The sequence below is a fragment of the Copadichromis virginalis genome, linkage group LG16 (genome assembly GCF_057382275.1).
Source record: "Copadichromis virginalis isolate Kocher_CV1m ecotype Utaka linkage group LG16, C_Virginalis_male_GT1.1, whole genome shotgun sequence".
Taxonomy (NCBI): Eukaryota; Metazoa; Chordata; class Actinopteri; order Cichliformes; family Cichlidae; genus Copadichromis; species Copadichromis virginalis.
In genome coordinates, this window is record NC_140633.1 from 24,172,134 (window position 1) to 24,192,186 (window position 20,053).

The 20,053-nt window shown below is 37.6% G+C and overlaps 1 protein-coding gene across 1 annotated transcript; it reads left to right on the forward strand.

The window, feature by feature from the left end:
- Positions 1-8,146: 8,146 nt before the first annotated feature.
- Positions 8,147-12,329, forward strand: evx2 (even-skipped homeobox 2). Its single transcript, XM_085435164.1, has 3 exons — positions 8,147-8,851; positions 9,178-9,419; positions 9,955-12,329. The coding sequence occupies exons 1-3, from the start codon at positions 8,194-8,196 to the stop codon at positions 10,567-10,569; spliced, it is 1,515 nt and encodes a 504-aa protein (XP_085291290.1). The 5' UTR covers positions 8,147-8,193; the 3' UTR covers positions 10,570-12,329.
- The last annotated feature ends 7,724 nt before the right edge of the window (positions 12,330-20,053 follow it).

Here is a 20,053-nt window from a genome sequence, read left to right on the forward strand (position 1 = left end):
AAATAAACATTTAATCATGCTGAACCTGTCGCTGTGATCTTTTTTATTTTCTTTTGTTTCAGGTTTTTTGGATATGTCTGGAAATGTTTAGCATTAAAGCCAAAGCTTCTGAATGTGTTTAATTTGATACAAGATAAAAGACAAAAGCTTTAATAAACCTGTAGTGTTTTGATTATGTGAGATGTTTCGGCTTTAATCCAATAGGTGGCAGCATAACATTATGCATATATAGCCTTTGTATCGTGTCATTATGTCTTTACTCTGACCATTGTAATGTTTTTACTGCGGTAGGAGCTTTGCTTATCTCCAGTAACCATTTGAGTCGTGTTTGGTTTCCTGTGCAAGAAGAAAAAAAAAAGATTATCAGGAAAGGAACCATGAGATAATGTCTCCAGAGTCTACATCGTCATCAGTACCTAGGTATGCTAAATATAACAATCACATGAACTGATGTTTTACAAAGCCGATTTTAAGGGATTAAAATTATATGTGTTAGACTGAAAACAACGTTTTTTCAATTAATTAAAAGTCCAGTGACGCTGTTACATTTATTTCATCCAAAGAGGGAAACGTTATAAAATCAGACGTTTTGGGGGGGGAGGGTTTGCAGTTTATACATTTTCTGTTTTACATTTCATAGTTTAAAAACTTTTAAAATATAGACTATGCGAGGTTTTAGATTTAAACTGTCGTAAATAATTTGTTGGCCTATAATCAGTCAAATCTCAAACATATCGCACATTTGATTCGAAGGCATTTTGAACCTTCCTGTCACAATTTAGGCGCTGCAATCGGTTTTTTGCAAAGTGACCTTAATTCTTCTCAAACCTTCATTACAAATTTTCTTCACCCAGCTCAAAACCTGAAAAAATGACATTAGAAATGTCTTTTTCACGACATCTGGCCAAGACGGCTGCGCAAAATGCAACATAAACAGAGTTCTGTAAAAATATTTGAAGTTATCAACAAGGTTCCGATTGATTGTAACGTGGAGCACAGAAGAGATACTTATAGATACTTACAAAACAGGTTCTTTAATTTATATATAACCCCTTCTTTATCGATGTTAGAAATAAAACACACACAGACATCGGCCATCACTTTTTTTGCACGACTCATGCGCCATGTGTTTTCAGTATTCAGAGTAACTCACGAGACACTACAATGAAACTTCAGCAAAGAAAAAGTCAAAAAGAAAAATCTGAAAATTGTCGTTTATTACATCATCATTTTAATGTGACTACAACTATTTATATGACTAAAACTAATTGAGAAGAAAATATTAGGATTAGGAACAATTATGTGTGTGCAGATGAACGGTTTTACCTGCGCCCATGAATTGTTCGTGTTTTGTACGAGTGTTGCCCAGAATCTGGTGTTCACAGCTTCTATCGAGGGCAAATGGATAGCAGTCATCAGAAATGCTAGCTTTAATGCTAGAAAATTAATATAATAACGCACATGAAACGTGTGTGAACCTATATTTAGGAAACGTTTTGCTTTATAAAAGTGAGCTTTCGGCTGCAGCCAAGAATCACAAAATTCCAGACTCCGACAATTTCAAAATAGAGTTTTAGTGTCATTTACTGTTCTTCGTCCTTCGTGTTTAGGGTGTCAGGAGCCAAACTGAGGATACTCAGTCTAGCTGTTTCCAGTCTGGCTGTTTTCCTTTGAGGGCTATCCGCCGTCTATTGTCCTTGGTAATAAACTTGCTGCTTCCCTCGTTCAAGTTCTCATGGCTGAGAAATGCTACACTGAATTTTCGCAGTTATTTCTAAGTTTTTTTCTGAGTAATTTCGCAGCAATTTAGAGTCATTGGAAGTAAAAATAAAATTTTAAAAATGAATAAACATAAAAATATAGCAAATTTAAGAGACTGTAGACTTACATTCAGCTTAAATTTCCATTATGTAAAATATAAAGCTCCGGTCACCTTAACAGAAATAATAACGTGAGATGTTGCATCGGAGAAAAAGCTGATTATATTCTGAGAAACTGTCGCGTTCATTTGGGAACACTTGACACCCTGGTGCCTTTCAATAGAATTATCTGAAGTAATGGACCTGAACCAAGAGTTCCTTCGAGGATAGTACTCCCACAAATGAGGTTGCTGTTTTTTTTCTGTTTTCTGTATTTTAATGGGGCTACCGAAAAGGATCACTGTCTTTAAAAATTAGGTGTGCTGACTCAAATACATCAGTGGTGTGTATTTTTGGAGCTTGGAGTCACAGTTTCTTCTCAAATATGCTGCGTCACAATTAATTTACTGATGGTGAAAAATCGTTAAAATGCCTCATATGCATTGGGCTATAAAAGCTACCCTATGTTATAAGGACGGTGCTGATGCTGCATTATAACTTTATCTCCAGTGCAGTCATGATTTTGTATAAACGTGCCACGAAAGCACTGCAAAGAAATGACACAGTTAACATTTCAAAAAGTGGTCCCAAAACAAGGGTGGGGATAGTTTCCAGCATACATCACAAAAGTTGTAAGTTTTATGGTGGAAAACAGTTACTACTGTGTTATTTAACATTTAGTTTGCCACATTGTTTAGATTGCAGTCAATTTTCTCACTACTGACAAATTGTTTCTTTTTGTCTTTGGTCTTTTTTGTGTGTGTAGAGTTGATAGATGAGGTGGGGCGTGGTAAAAGTATTGCTTTAATGACATCAGGAAAAGACGAAAATTCTCAACAATTTAGATAAAAAAAAACATATTTACATGATTCCGGTACAGTGTTTCCTTTTAATGGCTTTTAAAAGCATAAATAAAAGTACCGGAAAATGCTCATGTTTTGTATCAACGAAGCAGAGGGTTTAAATGTGAATGTTTCATCATGGCTTTCATCTCTCACTCAAAACGTCCTGTATAATCTTAACCTGGTTGACTAGTTAAAGCAAAATAAATAAATAAATAATAAGCAAGCATCGAAATACTTGCAATAATGCATCATAACTCGACTTGTGGGACAATGTGGCTTTCAAATATGGTCGATTAGGACAACATAATATGCTCCCCTTTGTTATGCAACTGCATTCACAAGATAGCGCCACTAGATGGACCTCTCACTTCAAGAAAGAAGTCTACAAAGTCGTTTTAACAGTGTATATGGATTGTTTTAGCAATATCAGAAGCACTAATGATGGTGTAAGTGGTTCTCTCTTCTGCACATTTTAAAAGGAGGAGGATCATGTGAAACAACTTTATCTATCACTGACCCTGTCTGCAAAACCAGCCCCATGTTATCATACTTCAAGTGTTGAAACAAAAAATAAAGCACTAAGCACAGGAAGTTCTTAAAAAGCTGAGAGAATTGCCTACACAAGTGAGTTAACACTCTTTTACAATATCACACTTTAATTCTCTTGATTTTATGAATGACTAATATCACACACAATCCTACACATACATGATGATTTGGTGTCCCACATAGCTCAGTATATTTGTCACTTTGATTATTATTTCAAGTAAGCTCAGCATCTTTGATCATTGATGGAGGTACATTATTTTACAGCCTCGTGTTATTGTTCACCTCTAATATAGGCTATTAGTAATCCTTCAGTTGCCTCGGATTTACTCCCTGGTTATCAAAACAATATCTAGGATTTATTAACTTAATATTCTACTATCACATTTGTATGTTTCACATATTATTTTTTGTGCAAGAGCTTGAGATGCGATGAGGAGAAAACAAGTACCAGTAAATCTTTGCTAGCATTTGTTAACATTTATTCAGTTGTGAGAATTGTTCTTAGCAATACCCTGGGTGCTCGTTTTGTATTCTTCACCTAGACATTGTTTTACCATGGATCAAGATAACTACCTAGACTGTGGTGCCAGGATGGATCAATAATTTTCCAATGCCAAGTGCATTTGCTCAGTCTGAATGTAATGGGAAAATGACTCATTCTTCATCTATTGCACTTCAAACTGCAAATGTGAAATTTTTGTCACTGTGGATCATATTTTAATAACCAACTAACCTTTGTTTTTTATAGGTTTGTTGTGTAATTTTTTTTATTCTTTATGTGTGTGTCATCATGTATTTATCTTTCACTCTTCATTGAATAAATTCCTCTTTAATGCAAAAACAATTAACAGATGTTCGAGGTATAAGAAGATTTTTTAGAAGGTAATGTCCACTGATCAGGGGCCAACTGAAGCCACTTAAGAGCCGCGAAAATGCAGTTCCACTAATGGTCACTAGAGGAATACTGATACACACAAATCTACTGAGGTTAACTGGGAAACTCCCCAAACTTCTCCCATGTTTTATGGTCTGTGGTTCATTATCCAGTTTGAAATCCATCATCTCACAAAGTTGATATTAGAGATTATGGGGAAATATTCAAAGCATGTAAGCTTAATTGGCAGGTGTCTTAGTTAAGAAATGACAGCTTGTCCCATGTCCGTTCCACCAGACTCTTCCTCTCTGCCCACACTTGTATTTTCTGACTTATTAAAACAGACACGTTTTTCTGAAATTTTAGCACAATGTGAAAATAAATGTTCGGTTTTGTGTTTCTAATGTCTGTTTATCTTTGTATGTTTGTGTGGTGACACCACTGAAGAGTAACTACCACAAAGGTAGTTTTGTGTGCTTGGGCAGGTGTTTATATATCTGTCCATCTCTTTGGAAACAGGTTTCTAATGTGTTAACACTCCAATTGTGCATTGCATACTGTAGCAACATTTGCAGATGTAAAGTTTGAAGACTGATGTTGTACAACTCTTAAGCACCACTGCCACTGTGTGACCCCAGTGCAGGATGGTCACCAGTCCCGAGTCCCTAGTTTATTTGAGTTTAACTGTACATGCATTAAATCTGATCTTATGCTTTTTCTGTGTCTTGTGACTCATCGACACTAAACATGTGAACAATTTATTAGCTGTTAAACTCATTTGTGCTTTTTATTGCTTCACACTCCACAATGCATACTTTGATATAACATTATTGCATCAATGTCATTTCTGTCCACTGTAATAGGCAAAAGAAATGGCACATTTAATCAATGTTTGCTCTCCGGAATAAATAAATAACTTATTCAAGTCAAGCAATATGAACTTTTTTTATTCACCTGATTGCATTTTATCCCATTCTATAAGATGCTGTTTCCTATACTTTTTCCAGATTCCAGAATATCTGTTTTTACCTTACTTTACAGTAAAAAAAAAAAAAAGTTAATTATGTTCACAAATGGAAAATCTTCTTAACAATCACAATGTCTGAAAATTTCTTTCACATAAGAACAAAGGATACCTTTGCTACTATGAAATTGCGAGTAGATATCGTCACACACAATGATAGCAAAATCTTTGATTACACATATTTTCTACCAGACCTCACCTTCACTACCCTAATTATCTATCAATGAAGAGAGAAGTAATCGATCAATACCTGAAGAAACTCTTTGTCCAAACAAGCTATCCCTTGCACATAAAAACACACAGAAATTGTGTGCATGGTGACTCCACATGACAGAGAAACGTAACTGTAAAGTACAAAAAAAGGAGAGAAACAACATATAACCTTTCATCAGCACAACTGCAGCCTTGCTTTCCACCCGGTGATTTGGCTAATACTATGAAAGCTGCAGGTTTATATTTATAGGCTCCAAATGTTCCCAACATATGTACATAGGTAAATTCTGTGTGAAAGAGCTCTGGTTCTCAGTGCAGCTGCACACTTTAAGTCATGAAATGTGATAACTCAACACATGTGCATCTGTGCAATGCATCAACTGCTGAGGAAAACCTTCAGAGTCACCTCAAGTCATCCACATTAAAGCCTTCATGTCCGAGTGTAAATGTAGCAGAAAAGTGAGGGAATGCTTATTCCTCCACACTGTGCATGGATATTAACACTAACTCCTGTCATAAAAGAAGGTAAAGGTGTATAACTTTAAAAAAAGAATTATATATGTAATTGCACTCTCGCAACAAGATGACTGTGACTTAATAAAATTGAACTTCAAAGGAAAATTTAATCAAACAAATCAGTGGCAAGATTTATTTTCTGTCACAGATTTTTTTTATGTACAGAAGAAAAAGATTTGGTCTATTTCTCTGAAATTTGCCAAAATTACAGATTACAAATTACATTTTTATAGTACATAAACTTTTGCACTGTAGGACTAGCTCTCTTTTGTTGGATGGTGCCTGTGGAAGAGTCGCACAGCAGTAGCTGCACATCCAAACCTTTCCTGTCTTCTACATGTCATTTGTATTCATGCACATATTAAGCATATCATTTTTTATGCCCAACCTCCAACCAACACACACACTTAAAAAAAATTCATAAAAAGATCCATCAGCTGCAGAATTAAAGCAGTGCATATGCAAATTATCTAATTATATTACATGTAAATTCCCAAAGCTCTGGGGGAACAATGCATTTCAGTGTCTTATTTCAGTTTAACAATATTTGTATTTTTTTTTAAACATATTGTGTTCCCAGACAGTATAACAAATGCATGTAACTTGCTTTAGATTTGTGTAAATTTAATTAGTTGGTCTTTTACTGCAGGTTGTAAAACATAAAAATAAAATCAACAGCAGTTAAACAGTGGGCTGGGTCCCTGATTAAATGATTATGACTTGTGTGGATAAAACAAACGAAAAAGGGGGTGCTGATGCTGCCATGTTGATACTTAGTCACGCTTTCACTGTTAGTTACTGAAAAATAATAATAATACAACAAAACATGGGTTGGGTGAATGATTTCTTTTTCAAACTGCAACACAATGCAAGTGATACAAATATATTATAGCCCACAGTCAGCTGATTAACTCCATTATATTCTTGATAATACAGAGGACACTGTAAAATAGGAATAAAGCTCTTTCAGTTTCCAGCTGCTTGCAGCTGTTTTATAATACTCTTGTGGTAGGCTCATTACAGTATTGATCTATTAAACCATTGTCATAGACACTAGTATTGGCTGGCCAGACACAAGTCAGGACTTAAACTACAACCAAACATCCATTCAACGTCTCATTTCAATGCAATTAAAATTAAAACCTGCAGGAGGCGCCAGAGGACGCGCATAGGATTATCTGAGGGCGCCTTTATAGTGTTTTCACGTCGACAAACTAGTCCAAGCACGGGTGTTATGTGCTCACATACAGTTAATATGTTAAATACTTTTCTGTAATTGTCTTATGAATACACCCTAACTACCTTTCAACAGAAACGATTGAAACGGACTAAAAACTGGATATAATACTTCAATTAGATAAGACATCCTAAAATGCCAGAAATGGCTGTGTAAGATATGAAATCTGAGTAATTCAGATGAATTTAATGCATAAGTCAATCAAAACGAACGAGGGAAACGTAACGAGAATTAGCTGTAACGAAACGGCTGTTATTACAACAGCGACGTTTCGATCGTCAAATCATAAAAGCTTATATAGACCCAATTTGGCTAAATTAATTTTAAAAGTGGCCTTGTGTTAACGAGCAGCCTTCATACTATGTGTACTGATAACTGTTTGTGTGTGCTGCTGTAAAAAAAAAAAAAAATAAAATAAATAAATAGAAAATCCAGGCGCGATTATCGCAACGAAATGTGTCGTTCACGATTAAAGAGCTGGGTGCAAGTCCCCCCAAAAACGGAGAAAAACACATACTTCATAAAATAAAATAATAATAAAATAAAACAAATCATCAACGTAACACTATCTGAAGAATAACACTCTTATTCTCACGTCACTGCTTTCCAGCTTAATCTGATTGCACTTCGCATTCTGATTAAGTCGCAAAAATGGCAAAAATATATATATAAAAGAAAAAAGGGGAATAAAAGGAATAAAAAAAGAACAATGATTAGGGAGGGGGAGGGCTGGAAGAGAGGAGGCAAACAATGGAGAATCAAAGCATAATAATATTCCTAAATGAAGAGGGAAATGTTGCCTCGCTCATTTTATTAATCAGACTGTCAATTTCACCCAAGAGGCCAAACCCAAGAGCGATCTACAACAGACTCAGAGATCAACCCAGGGACAAGCACCTCGCTCCTCACTTCTCTCTTCCTCTCCACTTGGATATTATTCGTCTGACCGAAGGCCGCCTCCATCATCAAGTGACAGCCCTCTCCTATTTATTTGCTTATAAACCTGTTACAATAAATGATCATTGGAGCAACGTCAGCCCAGCATTTTAACAACGAACAGCAGCCACTTTTGATGAATGACATTTTGCTGCTGTGGGGAGGATGCACGGCTCATTTTGAGCAGTCGCTCGTCGATTGCGTTTAGATTCTTTCATTTTTGCGTCTTGCTTATAAAAAGGTTTAGAGACAGTTATTTAGACACAGTTGCAGGAGTTGCATGCGGATTTAGCTCCGACACAACTCATTGGTGCTCCAGCCCCCTGGACAAGTGTTGTGTGTGTGTCTGTGTGTGTGTGTGCTTTTTTTTCTTCTTCTTCTTCGTCGTCGTCTTCCACGGCTTAATGATGGAGAGGATAAGAAAAGAGATGATATTGATGGAGAGAGGTCTCCACAGTCCTGTCGCCGGGAAGAGGCTCGCAGACACGCCTGGAAATTCAGTGCTGGAGGCCCTGGAAAACTCCCAGCACGGCGGACGACTAAGCCCGAGAATAACTTCCGCTTCCCTCCATGGAAATCTTGGGGACATCCCGACGAAAAGCAAATTTGAAATTGACAGTCTTTTCGGTACACACCACGGCAGTGAAAATTCTTCCTCGGCGGAGATTTCCTCGTCAGAAAGCAGGAAGAAAATGAGCCTTTACTCCGAAGTTTCGCAAGAATCAGATATTAACAGTGATGTGGAAGTGGGATGCCCTGCGCATCGCTCCCCGAGCCAGCACAAGGAAAACAATAAAGGTAAGATTTTATTTTCATCAGTTTTTCTCTCGGCAATCATTTTGGACATGAACATTACTATTATTGTTGTTATTGTCGACTATTTATTTTATCCAAGGACAAAAAATTCCAAACCAAAACCCTAAATTATTATTATTATTATTATTATTATTATTATTATTATTATTATTATTATTTGTTACACAAACGTCTTGTTATTCTACTACACTGTGAAATCCGGTAGGCCCACTCACAAGTAAAGCCGAATTACTATTATTAGTATTAGTATTAATCTTATTATTATTACTGCGAAAGTTTTATTTTTTATTTATTGTTTTAATTTTCAGGTTTTTCAGACAGTAGCTCTGGATCTTCCAACACAAGCTCAAACTCCCTCCAGAACATGAACGGTAATTCAACGGTGGGATCAAACAATTCAAATGCCGATCAAGTCAGAAGGTATCGGACTGCTTTCACCAGAGAACAAATCGCAAGACTGGAAAAAGAGTTTTACAGGGAAAATTATGTTTCGAGACCGAGAAGATGTGAGTTAGCGGCGACGCTAAATTTGCCCGAAACTACAATTAAGGTACGTTGCAAAATTAAGCTTGAATAAATATTCCTCTGTGTGTGCGCGCGCGCGTTGTGTGTGACGTGCACGTGTTTTTGTGCATGGAAAGCAATGATGTGACTATTTAAAAGCAAACACATTAATAGCAACAGTGAAAATACTCTGCAGTTTAAAACAGGGGCCGTGTTATCTTTATTCGTGCGCATAAAATGGTGCAGACATTTTTTTAATTTATTTTATCTTGCACACACTCACACAAAATGCGATTTTACTAAACAGCTAAAGATGTGGATAGTGACAAATTTTACGTTATGGATCCAAGTAATTTGTACATTAATCCATTAAAACAAGAATAAGTGCAAAACAATATACCCCCCTTTACTTTAACGGATTGATAATACTGCAATAAGCCGATCATTACTTCGAGAACATTTGCATGAAACATTTGAAATCAGCGCAGGTAACGTGTCTGTCCAGCTCAGCTCTTCAGAGGTCTGAGCTTGAAAACAACATGGCAGCTTCAATATGGGGCTTGTTTTGACTCTGTGTGCAGGTGTGGTTCCAGAACAGGCGGATGAAGGATAAAAGGCAGCGTTTGGCGATGTCCTGGCCCCATCCAGCAGACCCTAGCTTCTACACTTACATGATGACGCACGCGGCAGCTACAGGAAGTCTACCTTACCCTTTCCACTCGCACATGCCTCTACATTACTACCCGCACGTCGGTGTCACGGCAGCAGCAGCGGCCGCCGCCGCCACCGGTGCCGCCTCGTCACCTTTCGCCACTTCCATCCGCCCCCTCGATACCTTCCGAGCGCTCTCCCACCCATACTCACGGCCAGAGCTTCTATGCAGCTTCAGGCACCCGGGACTCTACCAGTCGCCTGCAGGCCTGAATAGCTCGGCCGCTGCATCCGCGGCGGCTGCGGCCGCGGCCGCGGCAGCTGCGGTAAGCGCTCCGTCAGCCACCGGGCCCTGTTCGTGCCTGAGCTGCCACAGCAGCCAGGCGGCAAGCGCATTGGGCTCCAGGAGCGCCAGCGCTGACTTTACCTGCACAGCTTCCGGGCAAAGATCCGAGAGTGGATTTTTGCCGTATTCTGCTGCGGTTCTAAGTAAAACTTCAGTCCCGTCACCAGACCAGCGAGAAGAAACTTCACTTAACAGATAACTGATCACGCAGCCAACGCGACCGTTTCCTATTTTGCTCCAGTCCTACTTTTAGGGGTGGGGTGGGGGTATTAGGCCTACTACTTTAAATGGGGAGTCCCACCTGGGCGATGCATTAGGCGGTATCATAAACACACCGACACTCGAAGATTAAAAGTCTAAAAGTGATTCAACTGGAAGAGACTGTTTTTATTAAAACAAACACTGATACCCAAAACTCTGAAAATTTTGCAGCTAGTAACTTTTTTAAAGGCTTATGGTCGTGTGTTGAACTATTTTTACGGGAGCTACTGGATTAATTTACACATTTGAGGGGAGAAAAAAACATTTTAGCTTTTTTATTTAATAATGTCCCACTGCCTCAATAAATGTATCATATTTATATTTTTTCCCCAAATGAAAACATAAACTTCAACTTAAATGTCCAATACTCTGTGTGACAAACCCAGCCTTGGCTATCTCGGCTCCTTTAGTTTTCGGATAAAAATGTGAACTAATCATGCTTATCTAAATTTAGATATAGCAGACGGTCTACTTTTCTGCCCAGCAGCATATCTTTCTTCACTATAGGTCTAATAGACTGAGATTTTGGCAGCAATAGCTTCTCCAACACCCAGCCTCGGCTCTATAGGGACACCTCTAATCAGCTAGAAGGTGCATATAATTTTGCACCGCGTCTTTCGCGTCAAGTTTTATGTTAATAATGAGAGGATCATGACAAAAATTGCCAATCATGTACCTAGATGGAGCTCCTTTGAATACATGACTGTAAGAAAGTTCCTCGTTTTGAGACCCGCTGTCAAGTGCTAACAACCCGCGGAGGGAAGTCATTAGACATACAAAAGACCTGGAACAAAGCGACAGTCCTGGCACACAGAACGCACTGTATGAGGATGCTGTATCTGACACATGGACGGTTATAAAATATTACACACAAAGTAGCTTTCCAGGACCCTTTGATTTTTTCTGATAATGGCAGATACCTCGATATATCAGTCTCTTTTATTTGCATTGCTGCACCTCATTATATCAATCCAGTATTTTCATACGTGGGCTATCTAATCCCTATAGGACCTCTTCACCCACAATGACGGGACGGAGCAAGGCGAGAGTTCAGATAAAATAGCCTGGCTTTACAATCTGTCTGCGCCTGTAAAATGGCTATGTGCATTTTAGTTGTTCCTGTTGGGACATCACCAATATGTTAATTATAAAACATGTGAACTGTAAATCGTTAAATATTTTCCAAATAGTCCTACTGATAGCTTAAAACTGAAATATTGATCCGGAAAAATGTACCACGAAATGTGGATGGTAGGCTATTTTTAAAACTTTTTTTTAATTTATTTTGTGACTTGTTGAATGTTTCTTTTTAAATGTTAAAACACTGGATCCCATAGCCAACAAACTGGCTTGTAAATTCACCAATGGTCCAAACTCATGACCTGTTTTGGGGGTTTGTTTGTTTGTTTTTTCGTGCAAATTTATACATTTACTATAGAGATGGAGAAAAATTCTTATGATCCACTCAAAAGAGGCTTGGAAGGGCTGATAAACGGGCACTGAAATTAAATGGAAAAATCTACTGGCCTTTGTCCCCATGGTCTCTGTTATAACTCTATATCTCTGTATTTAAAATATCAATGACTGTATGAATTTAAATATTTTAACTTGAAAAAAATGTGCAATATGAAATGTAAATTATGTTATTTATTGATCGTGTTTGTTCTTGGAAAGTAAATAAAAAAAAGTCTTTACACATTTCCGTTTCTTCACATGAATGACACATTTTTAAAAAATAATTGTAACCCTGGATGCTACAAATTATTATGATTAATTTTGAATTTAACTGCTTAAAATAATGTAAACATTTTTTCTGCGTATGCTTATAGCGACATTGAAGGCACAGGCTTATTTAAGTGCCGCTGCACCATATCTATACCCAGTCTAACATTAATTAAAAATACGTGGAAAGCTACAGGGAATATGAGGCCTGCCATCACGGGTCATTCCGGCCCTATAATTTACCATTATTTTTACATTACCTCTAAATGATACAAGCTGATACTGTCGTTAATTGCACTTGGTTAAATATAGCCTACACCAGAATGCCCCCAGGGGACTTCAAGATAAGTTGCTTTTTTGAACGTCCCCATTAAAGAAATAGGATTAGGGGAGCAAATATGGGCGTGATATATCACCAGGTTTACTTGCTCTTTACTAAAGAGAGGGCTGCAACCCATGCAACAAAGGCACTGAGATAGATGGAGGTGTAAAAAGGAAAAGACAGAGGCCAGAAAAACACTGTCCACAATAACACGATTAGTTTTGTATCCAATGTGCAAGACAGAAAAAGAGAATTCATCATAATGCAGAGGACTGTCTGTCACCTTCACTGAATGGTTTTTGACAAGAAAATAAATCTTTTGGGTTGTTTAATATATTTTATATTTTCTTTATTTCAGTGCTAATAGAAAAACCAAATTAAAATGTCCACCAGCGAAATAGAAATGCAAAGATCGATGATCCTGCAGCTACTGTCCAATCACCCCTATTTAATTGACTGTATTTTCAGGGTAATTGAACTGCTTGTTGTAAATTGAGGATTTTATAGAAACGACATGAAAACTACATTTACTGACATTCATCGCATCTTTGACATTGATTATCTGATCAGCGCCGTGTCATGCTAACCTCCAATTCTTCATTACACACTGTTTATGAGCTGTTACAGAACAACTTGCTTGTTCCAGAGTGATTGATTGCCTTATTAACGCGTGTTCTTGTAAGTGTGACCGGACTGATTACGATGCATATGTTTAGAATAATGTTTCATTTAGCTGACTGCGAGTAATGCAGGGTGACAGCTGCTGCGGGAGGACAAAAAACCTAAACTACAGGGAGCAAGCGGGGCCAAAACGCATTTAAGGTGGAACTAGAAGACAACACACGGCCCTGTGGTCAAATAGTCGTTCAACGCCACATAACGGACTGGCAGCTCAGCTGGGTCTTCAGTGAGCCAACTGGGAACTAAAACAGCTATTTTGTTACTATTGTAGGTTTAAAAGCATAAACCCGAGTCCATTGTAGCGTGCACTCCAGCTGAGCGTATATAAAACATATATGATACAGTAAAAGTGACTTCCCAGCTATTATTTAAAATGGTGGCGAAACCTATCAAGACAGCAACAACCAAAAAGCATCTTTGAGGTAGACGTTTTCATATTTAGCTAACATATTTCTCCAAACTCTTGGATTAAACGCACACCACAAACGGGAGCCTGATGAGATTTATGCCACCATTATGCTTCTAAAGTAGTCTCTGCTCTGTTTGTCTCAAATCATTGCCTCTGTTCAAATGTTACTTTCATATATTACATGGCATTAATTCAACTATAGCTCATTAAGACAGAATGAAATGGTTAAATTAACTTATCAACTCATAATGATGATGAATGGGGTATTAATTCAGATACAAGCTGGGTAATTTGCAATTTTGCGCGTTTTGATGGTTCTCAAATAACATTTAATATAGCGGGTCATCCCCTCAATCAATTACATGAACATGTGAGTCGGTCGTATGGAAAATCCCCTTTTCATGCATATGTATTGAAACATGTTCTCAATTATTTTTGGAAATTGCTTTTATAGGTTTTAGAGTGATTCTTTCAGTGGTTCTTCACTCTGGTTCTAGTTAAGGTGGTACTCCAAATTGCCACTCTTTTTTTCTGAAAGGTCTGTTAAGCCTGTAGTGTTGCATTTTTAAAAACCATGTGTGGAAAACACGATTTATTAGGAAAAGAAATTCAGCGTTTTATTTTAAACCCTTTTTCCCGGTACTGAAAAAGCATTACATCTCATCAAATTAGTCACAAATTCATCACTTATTTATTTATTTGTTTATCTGGGTAAAGGAGCTGGGTTAAGGTGGGGCAAGGTCAACGTAAAGACCAAGAAATAGACAGGTTAAGATACAATTACAATGGATTAAAATTGTTTGCGACCTAAAATGGTTATATTGTTGTCAGGAGTCCCAAAGCAGTTCACAAAATGCTGTATTAAAAATGATATTAAATACTGTTCAAAATATGGTTCTAAGAGTAAATACAGAGTTAACATCATTTCCACGATTTTCAAATTTGTTCCATCTTAGCCTCACTGAGATTTACACTGCCCCCCTGTTTTTGTAATGTTCTGTGGGAAAGTGTCCCAGTGTTTTAAGTAGCACACAACGGAATTTCCACTCACTGAAATTGCTGCCTTGGTACCAATATTGGTTCCCTAGCTAATCTAGACTAGTTTCAGGTCTATTTGACCGGAGTCAGATTATAAATATTCCTTTGAGCAGACCAGTTATTTTCAACAGTGTTTTCAGTATAGACAGCGTGTTGTAGACTTGTTTCTGCTGCAATACTCAAATAAGTATGCTTCTCCAAAACGTACTTTTTGGAGTGACCAAACATGAAGCAACAAGATATATTGAAAGTCTCCGGGGATGCAAAAAATATTTTAAAAAACACAAAAAAAAAAACGTCCTGAGTGCATGAATATTTTGACTGGCGGTATAGTTCCATCATTGGAACATCTATACACGACGATAATAAAAAAAAAGTGTACACTTAATTTTTGGGCTTTTTTGCATGGGAAAATTGCTCTCTGCGCTGATAACTTCTCCGCTGGAACCCGAGCACGTTAAAGCCGAAATAAAAAGTGAAAGAGGACGCGCGTATTCTACAAACATTCTGCGTGAATGTATAAAATACACTGTATTATTTTCTTTTTTTGAGTTGATTACAGAGTGACCCGTCAGTTTGTACTTACTTAGAGGCAGGAATACAAAGCAGAAATTTAAATGAATTGGCTACAATTTTAAAGAGTGCCACAGAAACAGTAAATGGAAGATAAAAACCTCAAACAGACGGGGTTAGTAACACAACAATGAAGAGTCAGCACCAGAGAAAGTGTATTTGGGGAGATACTTTACCCACAGTGGTTCTAGTGTCATATACATGTAGTCATTAAACGTCTGTAAATTGATAGCTTTCTCCAGGGGCGTGTCTTAAAAGGAGCTGGGGGTGCCCTTTCACCCCCACCCAGCCCACACTTCTAGGAATATAGAGTGCTCCCTCCATCCCAAAGCCACTGAATCAGTGAACGTTTTTCCATTTTTAAGTGTATAAATATTCTGATACTCCACTTTACTTTGCTGTAAAAATTGTTACTTATAGTTGTTTTTTGTTGTTTTTTGCTGTATATAACTGATGCAATGTTACTAAAGATTAAACACAAAAAGGCATGAAGTAATACAAAATTGCTCCAGTTTCAACATAAAAGTGGAACATAAGGGCATTAATGTTTATGTAATGTATTAGTAGATGACTGAATAATATCATATAAATGGTTTCTATATAGCTGTTCTGCATAATGAGTGTCTTTACTGTAAATGCCTATATTTTCAACATTTTCAACGCTTATACTATTGTATTTATGATTTTGTTAAGTGGAAACTTTCTAGAAGATTATTATTACACTGTAGAATTGCTACTTTTGAATAAGAACTGAATCTACATGGATCTTCAGTCAGCATGAAGGAGTTTTTTGTTTTGTTTTTCAAATACACAATTATCTTTAGACTTATGCAGTAAAACGTCGCACATAATTCCCTCTATATACAGCACAAGCCACTGACTAAATGCTCAAAAATTCTGGCCAATGTTATCTAAGATAATTTTCAGCACAGTATTTATTTCTGATTAATTGTATTATTAACTATTGGCCCCATACAACTGGTTTTAGTGTGGATTGTGCCATCACATTTAGATAATCCAGGAATTACCCCTACAATTGTCTTTAACAACAAACAGCAGTGGTCAGCTTTAATTCCCTCTAATTTTTCTGAGTAACATTAAACCAGTGTATCAAGCTAAATATCTTATGTCCTTGGTAAACCTCTTATTATATAGAGTACCATAAAAAATCTGATGCTCTGTGTGACATGTACGTGTTGCATCTTTCACAGATTGTAATGAAATTAGTTACGCAAATAATAATATTTCTGATGATTCCTTAATTGTTTCCTTCACATCATTATATGCGAGGTCCTGTTCAGATATTCATATAAAAACACAGAAAGGATTTTGCTCACACTTAGCCAGATCCAGTATATACAGTATGTCTATGGTAGTCACAGATCTGATTAACTTCATCTCATATTTGATCCCGACACCTGCTCTTTTGTGACCTATTAAAAAGGAACATGTTACTGGTACCCTCAAAATACAAAATACACTGTGATGCACTAAATCCCACTATCAGGGAAGCATGGATCCAACATTTTAGTCCAGATATCGATACAGTCACCTTGTCTTTGGCTATAAGCCAGTAGTAAGTATCAATCCAATACCACTGGAAAAATTATAAGCTATATTGTTTACTGTGAACAAAAGACAGCAGATCATTCTTATTTGTGGACGACATCAGGCTTGATTTAAATAATAAAAAATACAATCTGATAAAAATGCACACACAGAGTGGAGCAGACAAGAGACCGATGAAGTGAAGATAATAAAAGAGTTGCTGGCATATCAGGATACTGAGCCTTTGTTGTTAGTTCCTCACATGTTATTTTAGCTGAATTAAATAAAATTCTGACTGATATAGAGAGACAATAAGCAAATATAAAGACAGAGATAAAATATCTTATTGGGAATTAAATATTGGAATTAAGTATCTTAAGGGAAGGTAAGTCTTACACAACATTAACTTAATGAAAGATAAACTGATATAAAAGCTATAGACAAGATGTCAACTTTTCTTTTGATGCACAGTTTGGGAAATTTGCAGCTATAGCATATGATATCTGTTTTGGCCATTCAGTTAATGGATGTCTGCCAGTAATTCAGCTACAGGTGCCAATGGTTGCAAAGAATACACTATTTGTGGCTTGCAAATGGAAAAAGTCTCAAAAGGGACACTTCTTGTCACTCTGTCAGCACTTATTATTAACTTATAGCTTGCTGAGCAACTGGCACAAAAACACAACTTGCTGCTCCAACAACAGTTGCAGTTTTAGCTGTAACTGTGGCTTTGGTTACTACTGTGACTTCTGAATATAACAAAGTATTTGCCTATGTGATGCAATACCTTAGATAATTGTGAAACACTGCCCAGAACAAATTATCTTACCTATCTTACCTCAATATGGCAATAAATACACTTAATGCTACATCATTTAAAAGTGTGTGTTACAGCTATGATTACGTCATGAATTTAAATTACAGTTACTTTAGCTAGTATATTATAAGTGCAGTAGCTAAGATTGAAATCTGAGTGTCAAAATCTGCAATTAGCCAAAATGACATTTAAGGCCAAAATAGTCCAAAAGAATAACAGTGTTTAAGAATTGTATGTTAACATACTTACCAGTCAGAAATTAACATTTTTACTGCTAGCATGGAAAAAGGTTTCTTTGACCTGCATAGCTGATTTCCCAAACCAAGCATGCACAGGGCACTGACCAGGCTCTATGAAGTTACTGCAGAAAAAACAGACATTGCATTGTATTGATATTGATAGAGGAATGGTACCTGGTTAAAGACCAAAATAAATCCAATTTTTCTTGCTTTTCTTACTACTACTACTGGAACATGGTCAACTCTAGGGTGACATTATTCCCAGCTCTGGCAGCCAACTTCCAAAGTAAATGGAATGCACCACAAATGTATGACAAACTAGAGTGGAAAGGATATTCCTGACTAAATGTAAAATGGAATGGGGCTCAGTTTTCAAATCCATCGTTCATGTTGGAGTTATGAGATTTTTACTTTGAAACCAAACCAGATTGATATCAATATACTATTTATGCCTCCTCACAGCATTAAATGTTTCACAATTCAGTGCCAGTGCAGAGCATCATGGTGATGTAGTGGTTAGCACTGTTGCCTCCCAGCAAGAAGGTTCCTCAGTGCGATGCCACCTAAGTTTGGATGTTCTCCACATGTTTACGTGGGTTATCTCTATTTTCCACCACTACAGCAAAGTAGGTATGGAACATTGTCCACTTGGACTCAGTGTTGACAGCTTCCCTCTCAGTATGCTGTCAAAGCACTACTGGATATATGAGCTAAAGATCTCTTGACCAGGGCCTCTTCAAGATGATCCCAGCATACCCTCACTACATATTTTGGCACACAAGGAATATTCCAGTTTCCCCACCACCTGATACTTCTCATCAGTTGACAGCTCAGCTCCTCTCTTCACCTCAAGTTTTCAAGACATGTGATCACAGTTCTGATGATAAAAATGGCAAAATCTGTTATTAACCTGCAGCCAAGTGCACATATGAACGCTTCCAGTTTCTTATCAAGGAGCCCATTCCTACCAGTCATACCCCCTCTAGGTTACACTAGTATTGTCACAAAATTGTTGTCCCCCAGTAGAACAATGGCGTCCCTTCTGGTGCACTGTCCAGCTCCCCAGTGGACTCCATCTGAGTATCCAACTGACCTGTTGTTCATAGAAACAAGCACTAACAACAGTGATGAACTGTTTTCTGACTTGAAGGCACAAGGAAAAAACTTTTCCATCTACAGGGTGGGCCATTTATATGGATACACCATAATAAAATGGGAATGGCTGGTGATATTAAAGTCCTGTTTGTGGCACATTAGTATATGTGAGGGGGCAAACTCCTCAAGATGGGTGGTGACCATGGTGGCCATTTAGAAGTCGGCCATTTTGGATACAACTTTTGTTTTTTCAATAGGAAGAGGGCCATGTGACAGATCAAACTTATTGGTAATGTCACAAGAAAAACAATGGTGTGCTTGGTTTCAACGTAAATTTATGCTATCATGAGTTATTTAGAAGTTTCTCTTTGTTCACAGCCATTGACATGTTGAAGAGGTTAACACGTGAGGAGCGGATCGAAATTGTGTTGATATCTGGTGAACGCAGTAACCGGGTCATTGCAGCAGATTTCCTACAAGATCACCCATCTCCCATGCTACAGTCAGCAAACTGCTTGCTAAGTTTCGTGAAACTGATTCAGTGTTGGATTTGCCAAAATGTGGACGCTAGAAAACTGTCACCAATGAAGAAACATCAGTGGCTGTCCTAGCTTCATTCAGCAAGAGCCCACAGCGTAGCACTCGCCGCATGTCACTGGAGAGTGGCATTAGTCGAACATCCCTTCGGCAGATATTAGCTACTCACAAATGGCACCCTTACAAACTCCAGCTACTGCAGCATCTCAACGAGGATGACCCAGATCGGCGCACAGAATTTGCAGAATGGGCAAAACAAAAATTGGAACAGGACCCTCAGTTCACGCAGAAGATTTTGTTCAGTGATGAGGCAAACTTTTATGTGAATAGTGAAGTTAACAAACAAAACCACCGCTATTGGTCTGATACTAACCCACATTGGATGGATCCCTCCAAGACTGTTGGAACAACAAAAGTGATGGTTTGATGTGGTATATGGGG